Source organism: Botryllus schlosseri, chromosome 1, assembly GCF_051294905.1.
Source record: "Botryllus schlosseri isolate E-star chromosome 1, Bs_hap1, whole genome shotgun sequence".
In the NCBI taxonomy this organism is placed as follows: Eukaryota; Metazoa; Chordata; class Ascidiacea; order Stolidobranchia; family Styelidae; genus Botryllus; species Botryllus schlosseri.
Window position 1 is genome coordinate 73,717 of NC_137236.1, and position 16,014 is coordinate 89,730.

The 16,014-nt window shown below is 38.7% G+C and overlaps 1 protein-coding gene across 1 annotated transcript in view; it reads left to right on the top strand.

The window, feature by feature from the left end:
- The window catches only part of LOC145439458 (integrin alpha-1-like), a 54,565-nt gene that overhangs the window by 32,952 nt on the left and 5,599 nt on the right, over nucleotides 1-16,014 (top strand). The window contains exons 13-25 of the mRNA XM_080316945.1: nucleotides 700-784; nucleotides 868-968; nucleotides 1,561-1,743; nucleotides 2,116-2,274; nucleotides 3,818-3,967; nucleotides 4,350-4,571; nucleotides 5,740-5,858; nucleotides 8,429-8,551; nucleotides 9,013-9,237; nucleotides 13,267-13,440; nucleotides 14,317-14,465; nucleotides 14,954-15,101; nucleotides 15,821-15,904. Of these exons, the coding sequence (XP_080173071.1) occupies nucleotides 700-784; nucleotides 868-968; nucleotides 1,561-1,743; nucleotides 2,116-2,274; nucleotides 3,818-3,967; nucleotides 4,350-4,571; nucleotides 5,740-5,858; nucleotides 8,429-8,551; nucleotides 9,013-9,237; nucleotides 13,267-13,440; nucleotides 14,317-14,465; nucleotides 14,954-15,101; nucleotides 15,821-15,904 (1,922 nt within the window). The remainder of the gene's footprint in view (nucleotides 1-699; nucleotides 785-867; nucleotides 969-1,560; nucleotides 1,744-2,115; nucleotides 2,275-3,817; nucleotides 3,968-4,349; nucleotides 4,572-5,739; nucleotides 5,859-8,428; nucleotides 8,552-9,012; nucleotides 9,238-13,266; nucleotides 13,441-14,316; nucleotides 14,466-14,953; nucleotides 15,102-15,820; nucleotides 15,905-16,014) is intronic.

A 16,014-nucleotide genomic window follows, 5' to 3' on the forward strand; every position in this document is an offset into this window, starting at 1 on the left:
TGGAGTAAGCCTACACAAAATCTATTTCAATAACCACCCTCTCCATTTGCTGTAAATACTCGATAGCTTGACATTCATCCTCACAATACGCGGATTTTGATACTGAATATTTGTATTGAGCGGGGAATCTCATGTATTGGAAAGCTACTATCGCTATGTTCTTGACTAATTAATTCCACAGAACTGGTATTACAATAAAATTCGCTGAATAGTAGTCTGTATTGAATGCAAGCTGGCAAATGACAGTGTAACTATTACCAGTGGTGGTTCCTGGTCTGGAAACAAGTACTACTACTTTTTCGTATTACTCAAGTGATTGTGTTTTAGACTACTTCAACTTCTACTAGAGCATATTAAGAAAAACTATTTACTTTTTACGCAATGGAGTTTGTAAAGTTCCGTCACATTCATGAATAAACTCGTCAGATTTACTGGGTGGAATTGTTTCTGTATCACAATAACTGACCAAGGTCAATGTAATATGTATGATGTATAGGCTATATACATCATTTGAATGTCGTCACCTCTGATTAACCGCTGAAAGTATACAACCACTCAACCAAATCTACTTTTTTCAAACTACTTGCTCGGCAACTTTCTATACCTTATCTACCTAGTCCAAGTTGAAGTGGTATTGATATGCCTTTAAAAGAGCTATTTACAACAGCCGATGTACAACCACCTATGAGTATATTTCAGACCAGAATAATCAATGCACGATTTCGCAAAATGGATCCTGTTTCGCAGAAGACATACGTTCTCCAACTGCTTATTCATACTTCGGGTATAATGCCATAATATTTCCATTTTATTGTTGTCCTGCATTTCGATGGATACCGACATTATCCTTGTCTCATCACTTTGCAGATCCTCAATGTGCAGTGGATCATACACCGGTACAAGCGAAAGACAAATGGCTGTTGGTTCACCGAGACTGAAGAGTGTGGGCGGTGTTTTTATTATCGATGGTATGCAGAACTATTTACTTTTTTACAACATGATATGTTAATGTTGCATCCAAAATCAAGTATCTTTGTGGCCGAGTTTACGTCTTTCTCTTTTCCGATCAGGGTATATAGGGTGTTAGCAAAAGATTAATTACGCCACTCAATACATAATTGGATGCATATCCACTAACATGAAAATCGGAAAGATGCAGTAGATATAAATAGGATTTAAAAATATTGGTATTAACATAATTCTTTGGATTTGGTCTGTCATTTAGTGCTGTGTGTTCTTCATAACTGGTAGGTACTAACTAAAATATGTTATGATATATATGTTACATAAAGCAGTTGATATAATGTTGCTTCACTTTTGCAAGAAGTATACTAACCTGGCCGAAACCATCCTACCCATTTTCACTTCGGATTTATGCCCAATTATTGTCGCACCCCGAGAGACCAAAAATTTTGCTAAGACACTATCACAAGGCGCTACTTGAATTTCGTGTCAAACTCAACCAGCGAATGTTATATCATAACACCGACAAACATTTCTGGTAACGGTTATGCTCTATTAAAAGCATCTAAAACATAAGACAATGGCGTGCCTTTCTAGTTTCAGATTCAGAGAACCCGACGTTTCTCAAGTTGTTTCTGGGCGATCAAATCGGAAGCGACTTTGGATATTCCGTGTGTCTGACCGATATGAACGGCGATGGAATGGATGAGCTTTTAGTTGGATCGCCTCTCTTTTTCGATAAGAATCCAGACGAAGGCCTTGTCACCGTATTTCTATCGGGTAAGTTCCATTTGGAGGACTCTATTATCGATGTACTTCAAATTTCTAGTAGTAGGCTACTCAAGTAATTTTTTTATATCATCTTTAGTATTTTCAAAATTCGAAGTAAAAGAGTAAGTATATAGTCCAAAGTAATGATAAAAGAGGTGGAACTAGAAATAGTAAACAAACATACTCGCTGTAAAAAGAACTATATAGCACAGGCATGCAAAATCTCCTTGAATACTTTGTGGAATACCTTCGCTACTGAACCACGTGTGGCGATAACAGACATTTTGTGCAGCAGTTTGTCATTGACGCTTCAGTTGATAGAACAAAATAGTAGCGATTCAAATCGCCTGTTTCCTGATTATTTCCATGACATCTTTCTAGATTCAACTGGAGTGTCCGAAAATCGGCAAAAAGTCAATCTATTCGGATCGCGGGAATCCAGTGCCAGATTTGGGCTCAGTATTGCTGCCACTGGTGATTTGAACGGAGATGGGTTTGGAGATATCGTTATAGGAGCCTCCGGTGGTTACAACGTAGAGGGTGAGATATTATTCAATTTGCAATCTAGCTTATAGTATTCCAAAGTCATTTTAACGTTTGGCCCCATTGGAGTGCTGGCTATTTTCAAATCACCAACGCAATTGAAGTCGAACCGTTAACGACAAATATAAGCAAGAGCACACACATAAAAAGCAGATGTTGTCAGAGTAGTCAATGTTTTTAATGCAACATCCATAGCAATATAACATTTACTAAAACTCGAAGAGTTTTAGGGTGCCTCTGTTCGGGAGTTATAGGCACACTAACGGGATTTAAACAGATTCAAAAGCAAAAACAATAAGGTACAGTATGGCGTAACAATCAAAATTACGCACCATGAAATTCGCATAGTAACTAGGGCTGGGCACAATGATTCGAGTAGTCGAATCTGAATCAAATAATAATTTGATTAATTCGAGTCGAGTAGTAAAATACGATTTCGCGAGTGCTGAAATTATACGATCCTCAGCACTGAAAGTTAATTTACCAACGAGAATTATAGTTTCGATACTAGTTTCCACTGTGGAAGCCTTAAAACCTTGATTAGCCGGATCGCAGCATACGAAACATAGTACAAAGCTACAAATATTACTAGAAATAACACACTTCTGAATGATCATCCCACATCATTGTCAATTATTAAAGTATCTTCGATGTGATGGATGAGATGCAATATATATTCTTTGTGGTGACATCAAAGGTACATATTTAAACTGTGACATATTACAGTATGTTATGACGTCATAGTGAGCAATACGCGAATACTCGACTCGAATCGAAGTATAATACGTGATTCATTCAGAATCGAATCACTCAGGTACTCGATTTAGCCCAGCCCGAATTGTAACAATGTGTAGTCAATGTTGCTGGTCAGTTAGAACCAGAAGAAATAGTTTGAATTTTCGTTTAATTACAAGTAGAAATATAAAATAATGACCAGAATAGTACTCGAGTACGTAGTTCTAAAACCGAAAAGTAGATTTTGCCGATGTGCCACGTACATTTAGAAGTTGATCGGAGCTCGCCATTTTGAAATTTCGTGGTACATCTTCACGACTGATACAAAATGACAAATTGTTTTCAGTTGTGGAAGATATACTCGGCTACCGCGATACAGTGGTTCTATCATCTAGTTTCCACAATGATGTTACTCATAAACGTTAGTTATCATATCCCGAAACTACTTTATAGTGTAAAAACGAAAGTAAGAGTGGAAGTATGCTAAAATATTAACTCTCGAGTAGTAGTAAAAGTTCCATAAACCTAATTGAGTACTTGTAGAAAGTAGAAGTACCTGTGTACCACCCCTGATATACATATCAGAATATATACTCATGGCACACGAAATCAGAACCTATCTCAGACCTATACCTCCGGTGAATCGAGTACAACATTTTAATCCAAATTATGCATGCACGTAACGTAGGCACGTAGGATTTATGACCGCAATATAATTCTGAGTTATGTTTCAAAAATAACTCTCTGGATGGTTTCTGGGCAATCTGTGACTAACAAATTATTACTTTCACAATTTTTTAAAAAGGTGCCGTATACATTTACAACGGAAAGTCGAACCTCAACGTAAACCTGCAGCCTTCGCAAATGGTCAAGTCTAGTTCGTTCGAATCGAAGCCTGTCTATTTTGGATATTCCGTCAGTTCCGGAAATGACGTAGATCAAAATCAATATCCTGGTGAGTCCAAGTAACATGCGAAACCTGAAATCAGCTATATGCCGATTGGACGGAAGTAGAGTCCCGTTCTGTTAAGTGGAGAGCTTGGAATCCTAAGATTGCCCCGGTTGAATATTTGGGACAGGCATTTGGAAATAGCACATCCTACGCTCTCTTGGCATTGAGCGAAATGTTGGCGACTTGAGATATTAGCTGCATAACAAGTCACTGTGTTAGGCAGACACATTTCATGTTAAAACCAGTTTCGAAAGAAACTTCTAGTAGTGAACCACTTCTATCTATTGTTCGAATGAATCGGATGTGGTTGGATCATCATTTTGCATGATATTATTGATTTGAAATATCTCACTGTCATGTTACCTAAGTATTTCATTTTCGCTAGATGTGGCTGTTGGAGCTCCGGGTAGCGGCGAGGCGTTTGTTCTGCTGACCAGACCCGTGATGCATGTGGTGGCCACCATACTGAGTATACCGGAAACAGTGAATATAAGTCGGTCTACCTGCTTTTTGCCGCAGAAATTCGTTACATCCTTCACGCCCAAAGCTTGCTCGTCGCTAAAGATATGCTTCGCTATACACGGGAGAAATTTACCTCGAGTAACTTGTAAGTCGGCCTACCTGTCAAACATATGATTAGTAAATGAGGAAGTCCGTAACCAAGTCATTCTATGTTATTAGGGTACTCAAGTACGTTTTGGCTACCCGCGTACTGGTTAACTACTACAAGCTCACCTATTCAAATTACGAAATATCTGATTCAACATCTCTTATTGATCATTTAGGATGAGAGCATCAATCACTAATAATTGTTCTGCTGCCATTACAAACACCAAAGAGTCCTCCTACGTAGAAAAGTCCTCGTTAATTAATACCTTTTGGTTGAATAATATTATTCCCACCATAATAAACTTTCTCACTGAAGCGCTGGTGTTTCCATCTCTCATTTACCACTTCCAATTGAAGTAATTTTGACAAATATTAGACAATAGACATTGCTACTTTCATAGCTGGTTCGTGGTAGGCTACAGAACTTGAATATAGCTTTTAATACAACATCCATTTTAAAAGAATATTTATTGAGCTCGAAAAGAGGCACCCAAAAAGTCTTCGAGTTGAATAAATATTCTTTTACAATGGATGATGTGTTTAAAGCTATATTGCTACTTTCGTTCGTAATCGATTAGAAAGATACGCCATTACTGCTTTTTCTACTTGAGTAGCACCATTGAGTACTTTTAACTCATCTGCATATAATAACTTCAAAGTGGTCACGCTTGCTGCCATTTGGTCTTACGTTGAGGTGAATCCAATGGCCAAAAATCCCAGTCATTGGCAAACAGACACACTTCAACCGGACACGTTTACACCAATCAGCAGAGATAGTCACGCGCACACTTACGACTATTATAGGTATTTAAAGTATGTAATAATGTCTGAAAATCTATACTAGATAGGAGTGGAAAAAATAGAATTACATAGCCACTCTACTAATATAGCCGGAGCTTGTAACAGAACTCCAAGAAGTCGAAGTACTGCCTTACTGACCACCTATGTCTTTGATCAATAACTGTGGTATTCATTGGGTTAAGTATTGAGTTTGAGAATGTCGCTGGACTTGGATTGCTGACTCGTTTAAGAATGTGCACTAGATTTGCCGTGGTCGTCAATTTGGTTTAATTGAATTATGTGCTGATCATCAGATAATTAGCTTATAAAAGCTAGTGATTCAACCAATTCTGGGTCCATCCCTATACAATCGACATTTGCTGCAGTGTTGGAGTACGAGCTGCTTGTGGATAAAGTCCATTCACGCGCGACGTCTGTTAATCCAAGAAACGAAATTGTACCTTCCACGTCTGTGAGCTGTGTCACAGAGACTTTGGCCTTCAAGGTAAATATCCTTGTTCAGTGGTTCTCAACCTTTTTGTCTTCGCGGACCCCTTTGGGACCGCCACAAACCCCGCGGACCATCACGAAGTTTCAGTTCAAATTTAGCTCAATTATCATGCAATCTAGGGTTACCATATTTTTGTTATGGACACTCTGTAGCCCCGACTAGCGGATTTATAAATGAGGTATGACACACTGTCTGTCAATATGACGTCACACTATCAAAGCCGTGTCCATCGACCAGAGATAGTTACAGTCCGGATCAAGAGCACCTATAATGTTATGTCGGTGCATTTATGTTGTAACCAGGACCGAAACAGCATTTTTTCCGCCACCTTCCGTCTAAATAAATACTGATTTTGAGCCCACCATAGGGTAATCGATGCAACTTCTGCGGGGCTTACTATATAGCCTATATCTGTTTTTTTCTTTCTATCAGCATCTGGTCGATAAATTTTGTGAATGAAATCTGTCTATGATTTGGTTATTCCGTGTATTACTATAAAATTTTGATCATCTCACCACCCGCATGGTCATAGTTAGTGGAAAAGCTGGTGGAAAATGACGACTTAGAAAATGCAAGGAACGTAATCATACATAGAAAATTCATGTCATGTCGCACCGATAAAACTATTATTGAGCCTAATCGCCGCTCCGCTCCAGCAGGTTGCACACATAGGCCTACTAAAATCAATGAACGTGACATTAAATCGCGCCCAGCGCGAAAAAAATTTAAAGTGGCACAAATCTGCCCAAAAATAATGCCGTTTTGGTTGATTTATGGAAAAAAAATTATTATAATTCAAGCCTTCAAAATTCACGACATTTAGGCATATTATAGAATTTCCTTCCGGACGCAGTTTGAACGGTGAAATTACGGAAATATGGCAACCCTAGTGCAGTCTGTCTCATGCAAATGATAACTTTAGGCTTAGTGATAAACAGCAACAAAATGACTTTTCTTGAAAATAAGATCATACTATTCATATTATTCCTGTAGAAGTTGGGTTGACTTCTATTATTTCAAAGCGAATTCTGCAATTGCATTTACTAATATACGTGGTCTTGTCTTGAAAATCCGCTATATAGATTTGATATGAACAAGCGCCGAAAATCCATTTCCACAAATCTAGATGATGACGAATGTAATAATAACGCGTAACGCTCCCGGCGACACAATTGGGTGTGATCGCAATAAATATGCCAACAAAATTGACAACAATATTTTTTGAATGAACAATGAACATATAGCGTCAACCCTGATAATTTCTATCTAGCAGCTTATCTTGAAATTATTATGTAAAACATGGTTATGTATATCACAGGAGAAGATGGATTTTTGTAAACATTTCGAAGTCAACTTGATTGAGCTTACTCATCCAACTTTTTTTCCACTAACCCCCCCCCCCAAAAAAAAGTCTCTATTCAGCAAAATGTTTGTATCAGTAGGCTGTTGATTATTTAGCAAGTAAAATCAGTCTGCACTGCACAGTAGGATAGTTCATCTCGGACGGTCATTCTGTTGATGGCTCTGGAGTTTTACTGGAAATGAACCGAAACTGCCTCGTGATTTTCAAATCAACTCTTTTGAGGCTTCGCGGACCCCCTGAAAATGACTCGCGGATACCCAGTTGAGAACCACTGTCCTAGTTGAATTGATTTGGCATGATTACGGTAAGATAGAATTTTATAGTTTTCGAGTATTCAAATGGCCTGTATCGCTACATTGTACGCTCGAGTAAAAAATGGATCCACTTGAGTTGGTAGTGCAACTATATAGGCAACTTCTACTTGGACACACCAAAAAAGTACCTCATCTGTGCGTTGGCTATGGTGGCGCCTCTTGATATGTTGACCGTTGTGTCTTACGAATCACATATCGATTTTCAAATAATTCATTCCAACCCCTATCAACGCAAGTTGAAGCTTTTACGCAGTCACTCCATCTACTAAAATAAATTTAACCCGTCTTCAATATCGATCGATCATTCTGGTTCAGTGGTTTCCAACCTTTTTGTCTTCATTCTCCACTTCAGATTTATTCCGAGTCTTCATTCCCCCACTACCCAAAACTATCGTCGTATTTTGCTTCAACTTATGTCATTACGGAGCAGCTGTTTGCTTGTTTGAGCACAAAAGACACACAACCACATCAGTACGCCACCACGCCCTTAACTGCAACATAAATGTATTGTGAGCCGATACAGGTTACCCTCAAAATTTTGCGAAAGCAATATTCACGTCATACTGGTCTCGCTGGATGCGTTGGTGACGCCATCAATGGTTATCCAGGGTTAAAAATTGGTTTTTGTGAACAACACGCATTATAATTTTCGATACATACATTCCAGAGCAGTTAACTGGTAACGGTAACCGCGCATGCGTCTTCGTAAATCCTGTATATAAGGTTTACCAAATGCGTCGATTCACCACCAGAAACCACCGAATTTCCCACCAGTGGGGTATTCCCCACCGGTTTGAACTAATGTTCTAGTTGTTCTCTAGTAAGGTCAATCCTACTTCAAAATATAATATGACCTTTGACCACCTGTGAATGCATTCTCTATTCAGGAATCTATTCACGATTTCAGCGATGTGCAAGTCGGTGTTCGATACAGACTTTCGTCGAAATTGAATTACACGGAAGAAGCAGTTATGCTGGATGTATACGACGAGAATCCTGTCTATACGAAGGTGACAAATCATGTTCGCAATATTTCGTCATTTATATGTTCGGTGTGACGAATTTCCAGTGATGCGATGGGACTGTTGCATTTAAAACAAACAGTCTTTCTATGACGCTTTGTTTAAAACAACTGTAACAAATACCTTTATCAAAACGTAACGTAACAAGTTTGTATTCAAATTTGTCATCAAGTAAACAATGTCAAAACATAGGAAATGACATCAAAGACCGTTTCTCTTTACGCACTCTCGTCTCAGTCAATAAATTTCACCTGAAATGCATTCAAGAAAGCAATATAAATGTAATCGAGATAATTTATCGATTTGATCGTAATCCAATATTTCCACACTTTGCTGTAACCATTATTGCAGGTTTCGGAAGTAATCATCATCTCAAGAGATCTTATTGATATAGTAGGCCTAATCGGCACACGTCTGGTAACAACGCCGCATACATTGTATGTTTTCAGATCAAACTAAGCCGTTGGTGTAAGCGGCCGGGTTGCGAATCGAACTTGAAGTTGATCAGCGAGTTTGAAGGATTGTCTCTCATGAACGGAGCGGAATCGTTGCTAATCGGCCAAAACAAAATCCTCACTCTCGGTGTTACATTGCAAAATAGCGAGGACATCGCGTTGGAGTCTGTGATTCGAATTTTCTACCACCGCGGACTTTACTTCAGTCACATAACGCAAGTGAGTTAGGACACTGAATAGCTATAGCTTTGCTATCACTTCTTTTAACAAGCCGAGCGGGTTACCGTATATATAGCGTGTGTTAGAGGTGCCATATGTCCTCTTTTAAGAGGATATGTCCGCTTATAAATAAAAGTAACGTGTCACCCGACAACGTCCAAGCGTCTTAATTTTGCGCATGATATTGTGCTTTCAACGAGAGTGTAAGGCGACGAGACCGTGAAGATTAAAAAGAGGTAATTCCGGCCCAATCTACTCGCGGACACCGTTTTTCCGGCCTTTTCACGATGTGTTGACTACGAAAAAGGGTCAAATCTTCCTCGATCCGAATTATCCGTATGAATTCTCCATTTTTATGTCTGCTACGGGCAGACATGGGGTGATTACTTCATGAATGTAATCGATTGCGATTACGATTACTTCCGAATGACGCGATTACGATTGCGATTACGATTACAGAAAAATCAGGAAGTAGTCGATTACGATTACGATTACATTGGAAAAGTAATCACGATTACTCACGATTACATTTATTTTACATCTTATAAGCTATGCTGGAAGACAATATATGGATTGCGCTGAAAAGGCCTAATGAGATAACAAACTCCCTTTAAAAAAGATGCATCATTTGCTTGTTACGTCATAATGTAACTATTGCCCATTTTATGGAGGTCAATTTTTCGCGGCCATCGATTTGCATTCTTGCCTGGGCCATAACTGCCGCACCCCAAATTTCCCAATAGGGTGGAGAGCGAGCTCGAAGGGGACTCAAAAAGTATTTCGTAAACCAAAATAGTTTTCGAGAGATCTAAGTAACTTGAAATCCTCTCTACATCAGTGATTCCCAACCAGGGCTCCAAGCTAGCCTACTCGCAGCTCCCATTGACGTTGGAAAATCCAACAAAAATAATAAAAAATCATTTTATAACAAAAAAAAAATTGATATTAAAAATTACACTTGATTGGCTTCGAAATTAGAGTTTATAACTAAGGGTGGAGACCAATTCCTTTGCTGTCGAGTAACGATTCTCTACTCAGCAACGATTTCGTCAATCAACTCACGTCAGAAAGTATGCTCACACTCAAATGCGTTTGGATGGGCACTCAGATTTAAGTTTGCTTAACATCGGACTTAATTAAGAGCAAGTGGTGTTACAACACGTTTCACAAGGCTATCTGACCATCAAACCAATCGACTTGATTGTTAAGTTCAACGGCCGCATTGACGGAATGAATGCTTTTTTGCCAATGACGAAATTGTTTTCAAGTCCTATTGTAGTTAATGTGGCCACTGACCCTAGTAATTTACAACTTGAGTTGCTAGACATGCAGTCATGATATAAGACATGACAATTTGTTTGTGCGTCTCACGAAAGTTTTTCTTTTAGTCTGCTACGTTTGAGCCAATACAATATCTTTTGATTATATAACAAATCGGAGGTCACGAATTAACAACATACACTAAAGTAATTATAACAAGATAATGTGAATTATGAATTACGTGCCCCCAGCTCTACTGCTAGGTAATTGTGTGGCGAGATAGCGCAGTGGTATAATCCATGGCTGCAACACCAATGGTTCCTACCAAAGTGTTGGAGGTTTATCTAGGCTCCTTCTCGCCGCCTCATCCGCATAAGCGGTGTCTTACAAAAAGCCTAGAAGTGGGCCGTGCTGCAAGTTGGCAGATACGGAATAAAAAATGTAGAAAATCGGCCTGGTGTATATAGGACCGTTAGTCGACAAACACCATGATTACCTCAAACAAATAAACAAACTCTACAGGTAGATCTGACCATCGGGGGCTGAGAGAGGATTAAAAACTAAGAGTAATTTAATGCAATTACTAATATTATTGACTTATCAACTTGAGATTGCCACCCTATGGGGCCAAAGACCAACGTTTGGACTGGGGGACGAATTGCTGTTTTGGTCCCGAATCCAGCTACATCCCACGCTAACATGATGTATAAGCACATGGCCATGGCGGTAGATCCCAATGTTGAGTAAATAATTGTGAAATAACGATTGGCGCCCGTTTCAAGTAGAGTCATATGAGAATAAGAAGAAGCGAACATAAAATTCTGCCTTCAACTTAATCAACTTAATACTACAAGCTGCAGTTACGAGAAACGGCAAGAACGGCTCGGTTATGATATATATATGTATCATCAGCTGTTGATTTTACTGCTTCGTTGTGGAAACCCCAATGTTTTATTTGACGAGTACAAAATATCAAATCTTTGTCCGGTGTCCGTACGTACTAGATAGGCCTACTGCTCGCCAAGCACCAACGGTCAAACTGCGTTTAACTAAGCATAACCAAACATCAACACATAAGGTACTATTTTAAACTAGGCAGAGCGGAGACAAATTATACTGCTGCAAGGTAGTAGCGTGTGGAACGTTGGATAACCTCATATAAAGCACGGCAGGTGTTCTTACAATCACACTAGTGTACGACGTATACGTAGGCCTACATCGAACATCTATTTCCTGTGGATACTTCTTACGCAATGACGTGCAAAGCTAACTGCGGCTTCTGACGTAATAATGAGCAGTGGCGTTTTGAAAATCAGACGCTTGTGCTATCACGAACCTTGTATAATATCTCTTCCCTGTTCACAAATGTTCAGTTTATGTCATAGTCCTTGTACAAATAAAAAGTAATCGTTCTTTCATAGATAAATCGATTAGATATGGGAAGTAGTCGATTACGATTACGATTACTTCGGATTTTTTTCGAATGTAATCGATTGCGATTACGATTACTTGAAAATGCTGTAATCGTCGTAATCGATTACGATTACTAATCGCGATTACCCCATGTCTGCTACGGGCCTACCCCCACCACTTTTTGGTCTGTAACCACCGGACTTCTTGCAATGAAAACAGTGCACTCTTTTTTAAGTAGAGGTGGTAAAAGTAAAATATTTCCTTAAAAAAATGATGAGTGGAAGGGGATGTACTCTGGAATTTCAAACCCTATTTCCTTTAAATTAATTTCAAAGTCCCGGTAATTCTAGATATCTACGGACGTGAGTGCGTATTGACAGAACGATCACTAAATCTATGGATATATCTACTTTTTGAATGATTTGCGGGACGACTAAGTGCTAGGAAACTAGGCCTACCCTCGAAATACCGATTTTCAAGAAATTTCAAAGCTAGGTGATAATTTATTGAAAACGAAGGTCTGAAATGTAGGATACTGATGTAAGTAGTTAAAAATGTAGAATACGTCTACAAGGGTCGCATACTTTTGACAATTTAACGAAAATGAATACTTTAGAAATTGCACGGTATACGTCCTTGCGACGCTATATGATTAATGACACTGTAGACAGGTGGAGTTTTCGAAAATAAATTCTGTTGCCGTGTAAAGGGTATATTTTAATGAGTTAGTAAGACAATTTCACGGGGAAAGAGTTCGGCTAACATAATCGCCCGCAATATCTCTTGTGAGTCCGCCGAAAAAGTAGAATTACTTTCCTGAACACCTCACTCAGAATGAGGAGAAAATCGTTCATGGACTCGAAAATGGGGCGCTAAAATGTGATTTGTCTCGCAGTTAGTATACTACTAAATATTATCTCATTTTTGAACACATATAAATGTACAACTCTTTGTTATCCGTTTAATATCAAGAATTTGGGTCCCCTTTTTGCTATGGAATGCAAGATTTTTATCTTCCGTCTGATGCAGTGTTTCTTAAACTATTTAGGACTCGTAGCCCTTGAGATTTCAATAGAATATTCTGTACTCCCTGTCTCTTTTCAACAGAAACTCTGATGGTACCGATATTAAAATCAAAAATTCCATTATTGAAATAAATAAATTTGGCCAGAAAACATTACACTTTTTGTTAGTTTGTAAAATAATTTTGGGCTAGATAGGCCTAATCCGACAATGCATCTCGTTCACACTGATGTAGTGCGTCGTACCCTAAATGGGGTCATAAGACACCTGTGCTAATGAATCAATTTGATATGAGTCTGATTAGTGTATTCACGAGGTCGATTTCATTTTCAGGACGACGCAGCGTGTGTTACCGTGGATAACACCCGCTCGTCTGAAACAAACACTTCAAACTTCCGCTGCTATGCCGCAAGTTGTATGGATGACGTGTCTTCTATGAAGCAAGTGTTGCTAAAAGTCATCAACCCGATCATGAAGCCAATGACGTCGTGCAAGTTTCGCGTCAAGGTGTTTTGATTTAGACCGGTTGTTTCTCTGTGATCGTCCCTGTAAATTATAAATGTTTCGCAAATAGTCATAAGATCGCGAAAGTTTGCTCAGGTACAGGAGCGAGCCATGCGTTCTCATATTTTATACGCAACAAGGTTTCATTTCAAATCATAGTCAACAGAGTCGAAACATAACGAGGTCATGGGTCATGTTGTCTGGTAGTCCCTATTATAGTAACAATGACGTATCTATACTCATTGTAAGGTGTTAGCGTTCCCGATCATTCTTAGGTAACGGTAGATTTAGAGCCCTAGAACTGCTTACGACCTCTGAAATGTACGAAAATGCGCCTAAGTGAAAATCCGGAGTATATAATTTTTGATAATACCGTATATATTCATTGAAATGTGAACGTATTACAACCCTAAGCTATAGCCATCTTGTCACTGTTTCCATCTTGAACAAATGAACAATACTGGTGTATTGTGTAGTGGTAGCCTGAGGAGGCAACAGCTGTTGCGATATTTCACGCTGTATTAGAGCAATGTTGAAAAGTTAATATGCTGTTTACTTGCTAATGCAAGAAAACTAAAATTCCTCTCTAAAGGTAGAAAATTTCGACACTTTTTCTTTTATTGCCTACATTGTGATCCAGAGGCTTGTTCTACCCGTGGGTTGATGCAAATATCACTTGGTACCGTAGGCCTACTCACATACATTGCTAAGTAAAAGTGAGGAATTTTGAAGCATGGCAATGCCTGTTGAATTATTAGAAAAGCATTTTAGCCTGGGATCTAAAAAAGACGATAAACATTTTTACTCAGCAATTCGGTACACCGGTTGCCTGATTTCGAGATGATAGGATATCGAGGTCAAACGTGGATTTAATTTCAGTTTGGCATCGCCGACGAAAGTGTATTCTACACGGAAAATTTGACAGTCTCACTGCAGTCTAGAAGTTCAAGCAAAGACCTCGACGAAAGCGACAATGACAATCATATTTCGCTTCCTCTTTATTTTCAAACAAAGACTTCATTGAAGGGGTATGTTCCTGATTATTTAAAGTAGGCCTATAATATGTTGTTAAACCATAAGCGTCAAACTCAATAGCATGGTACTCAAAGTAGTCGCGGAATTTATTACGAATTTGATTGCTGCTGTGAAGAGGTGGTGAAGTAGTTAGCGTTAGTAGTCAAGTAGAAGGGCAAGTAACACCGTAACCTTCTACTCAATACAGGTAAAAATAGCGATGTCAGGGACAATATATACAATATAAAGCCTGTAAATGTCTTTAAGAGAGTAGTTTCAAAACGTAAATTTGATCGATCAGTCGCTCACTTTCATATGTTAATTGGAAGTGGCTTGCTTCAATTTTTACTCCACACATTGGCGGAAATCTCAACGAAATATTCAGTTACTACGAATTTGATCCATTCAACATATATTTGAGACCACATCATACCCAGAGCTCGGTGCTTATTTAGCTTACATTTTTTGTCGGTTAAATAACAATTCGTTCAATCTTACGAAGCTATCCGAGCTTGCACAATGTACGACTGGCGTATCCCGGTAATGTCACCAACAATACCACGTCGTTAGCCGACGTCGGACCGAGTGTGGCAATCACATACTTTATCTCCAACGTTGGATTTTGGAAAATACCCAAGTCATCGCTGCAGGTTTGTCAAGAAACGTGGTCAAATTTGTTGTTATCGTGATTATATGAACTTGATATCTTCTCTCAACTATAAGTTGTGATTTTAACACATTATGTGCTTATGGCTCATCAAACATAGGCCTATTATGCATTTGCATGGTATTCATTAGTTCTTGTGGTGGTCATACATTCCTGAAATGATAGAATGGTCACAAAGGGCAACTAATAGGCATGGTTGAAAGAATACCAAATTGTCTACAGTGAAATATGTCGTGAAATAAGGGAACTAGAATTTGAGTTTGTATTGGTTTTCCAACTGTGTGAATACATATCTTTTATTTCCCACTGGCTTTGCGCCTTAGAAAAGCCAATAGCCACTCCTGGAAACAATGTGACTATGATGATGTTTTATCATTAAGGATCCGTGATTATTTCATTGTTTTGTTACGCAATACTTCGATGCTTTCCACAGTAAAACCGTTTTGAATTCTGTTTCCATCTATTATATCTCGCTTTAAATTTCGATCAATAAAATAGCATGGAGAGTGGTGATTCGATTTTGCTGACCCCTACTCAAGATTACCCATTAAAAGTACAAGCAAGATAAATCACTCTCCTGAACGGGTATAGAAATTTATTACATATCAACTCCTATTTTCGTGGTTGAAATTCGCGATGAGATCTTCCTCAAAGCAAATTATTCCTGGTCCTGAGCATTCACAAACGGTCACTTTTTCGCAGATCAAGTGGCCTAACTCCACAACGGACCATTTAGGAATCCTATATCCTGTCGGAATCGAATGCACGCCAAGCGATAAATGCGAGGTAATGTGGATTTCCATTTCCAGGTCGATTAGTTAGTAACATAGGGTAAAGTTGTCATTTTAAATATCTCTTATAAGGCTGTACGCGTGTTAAGATCTTAGCAACGAAAG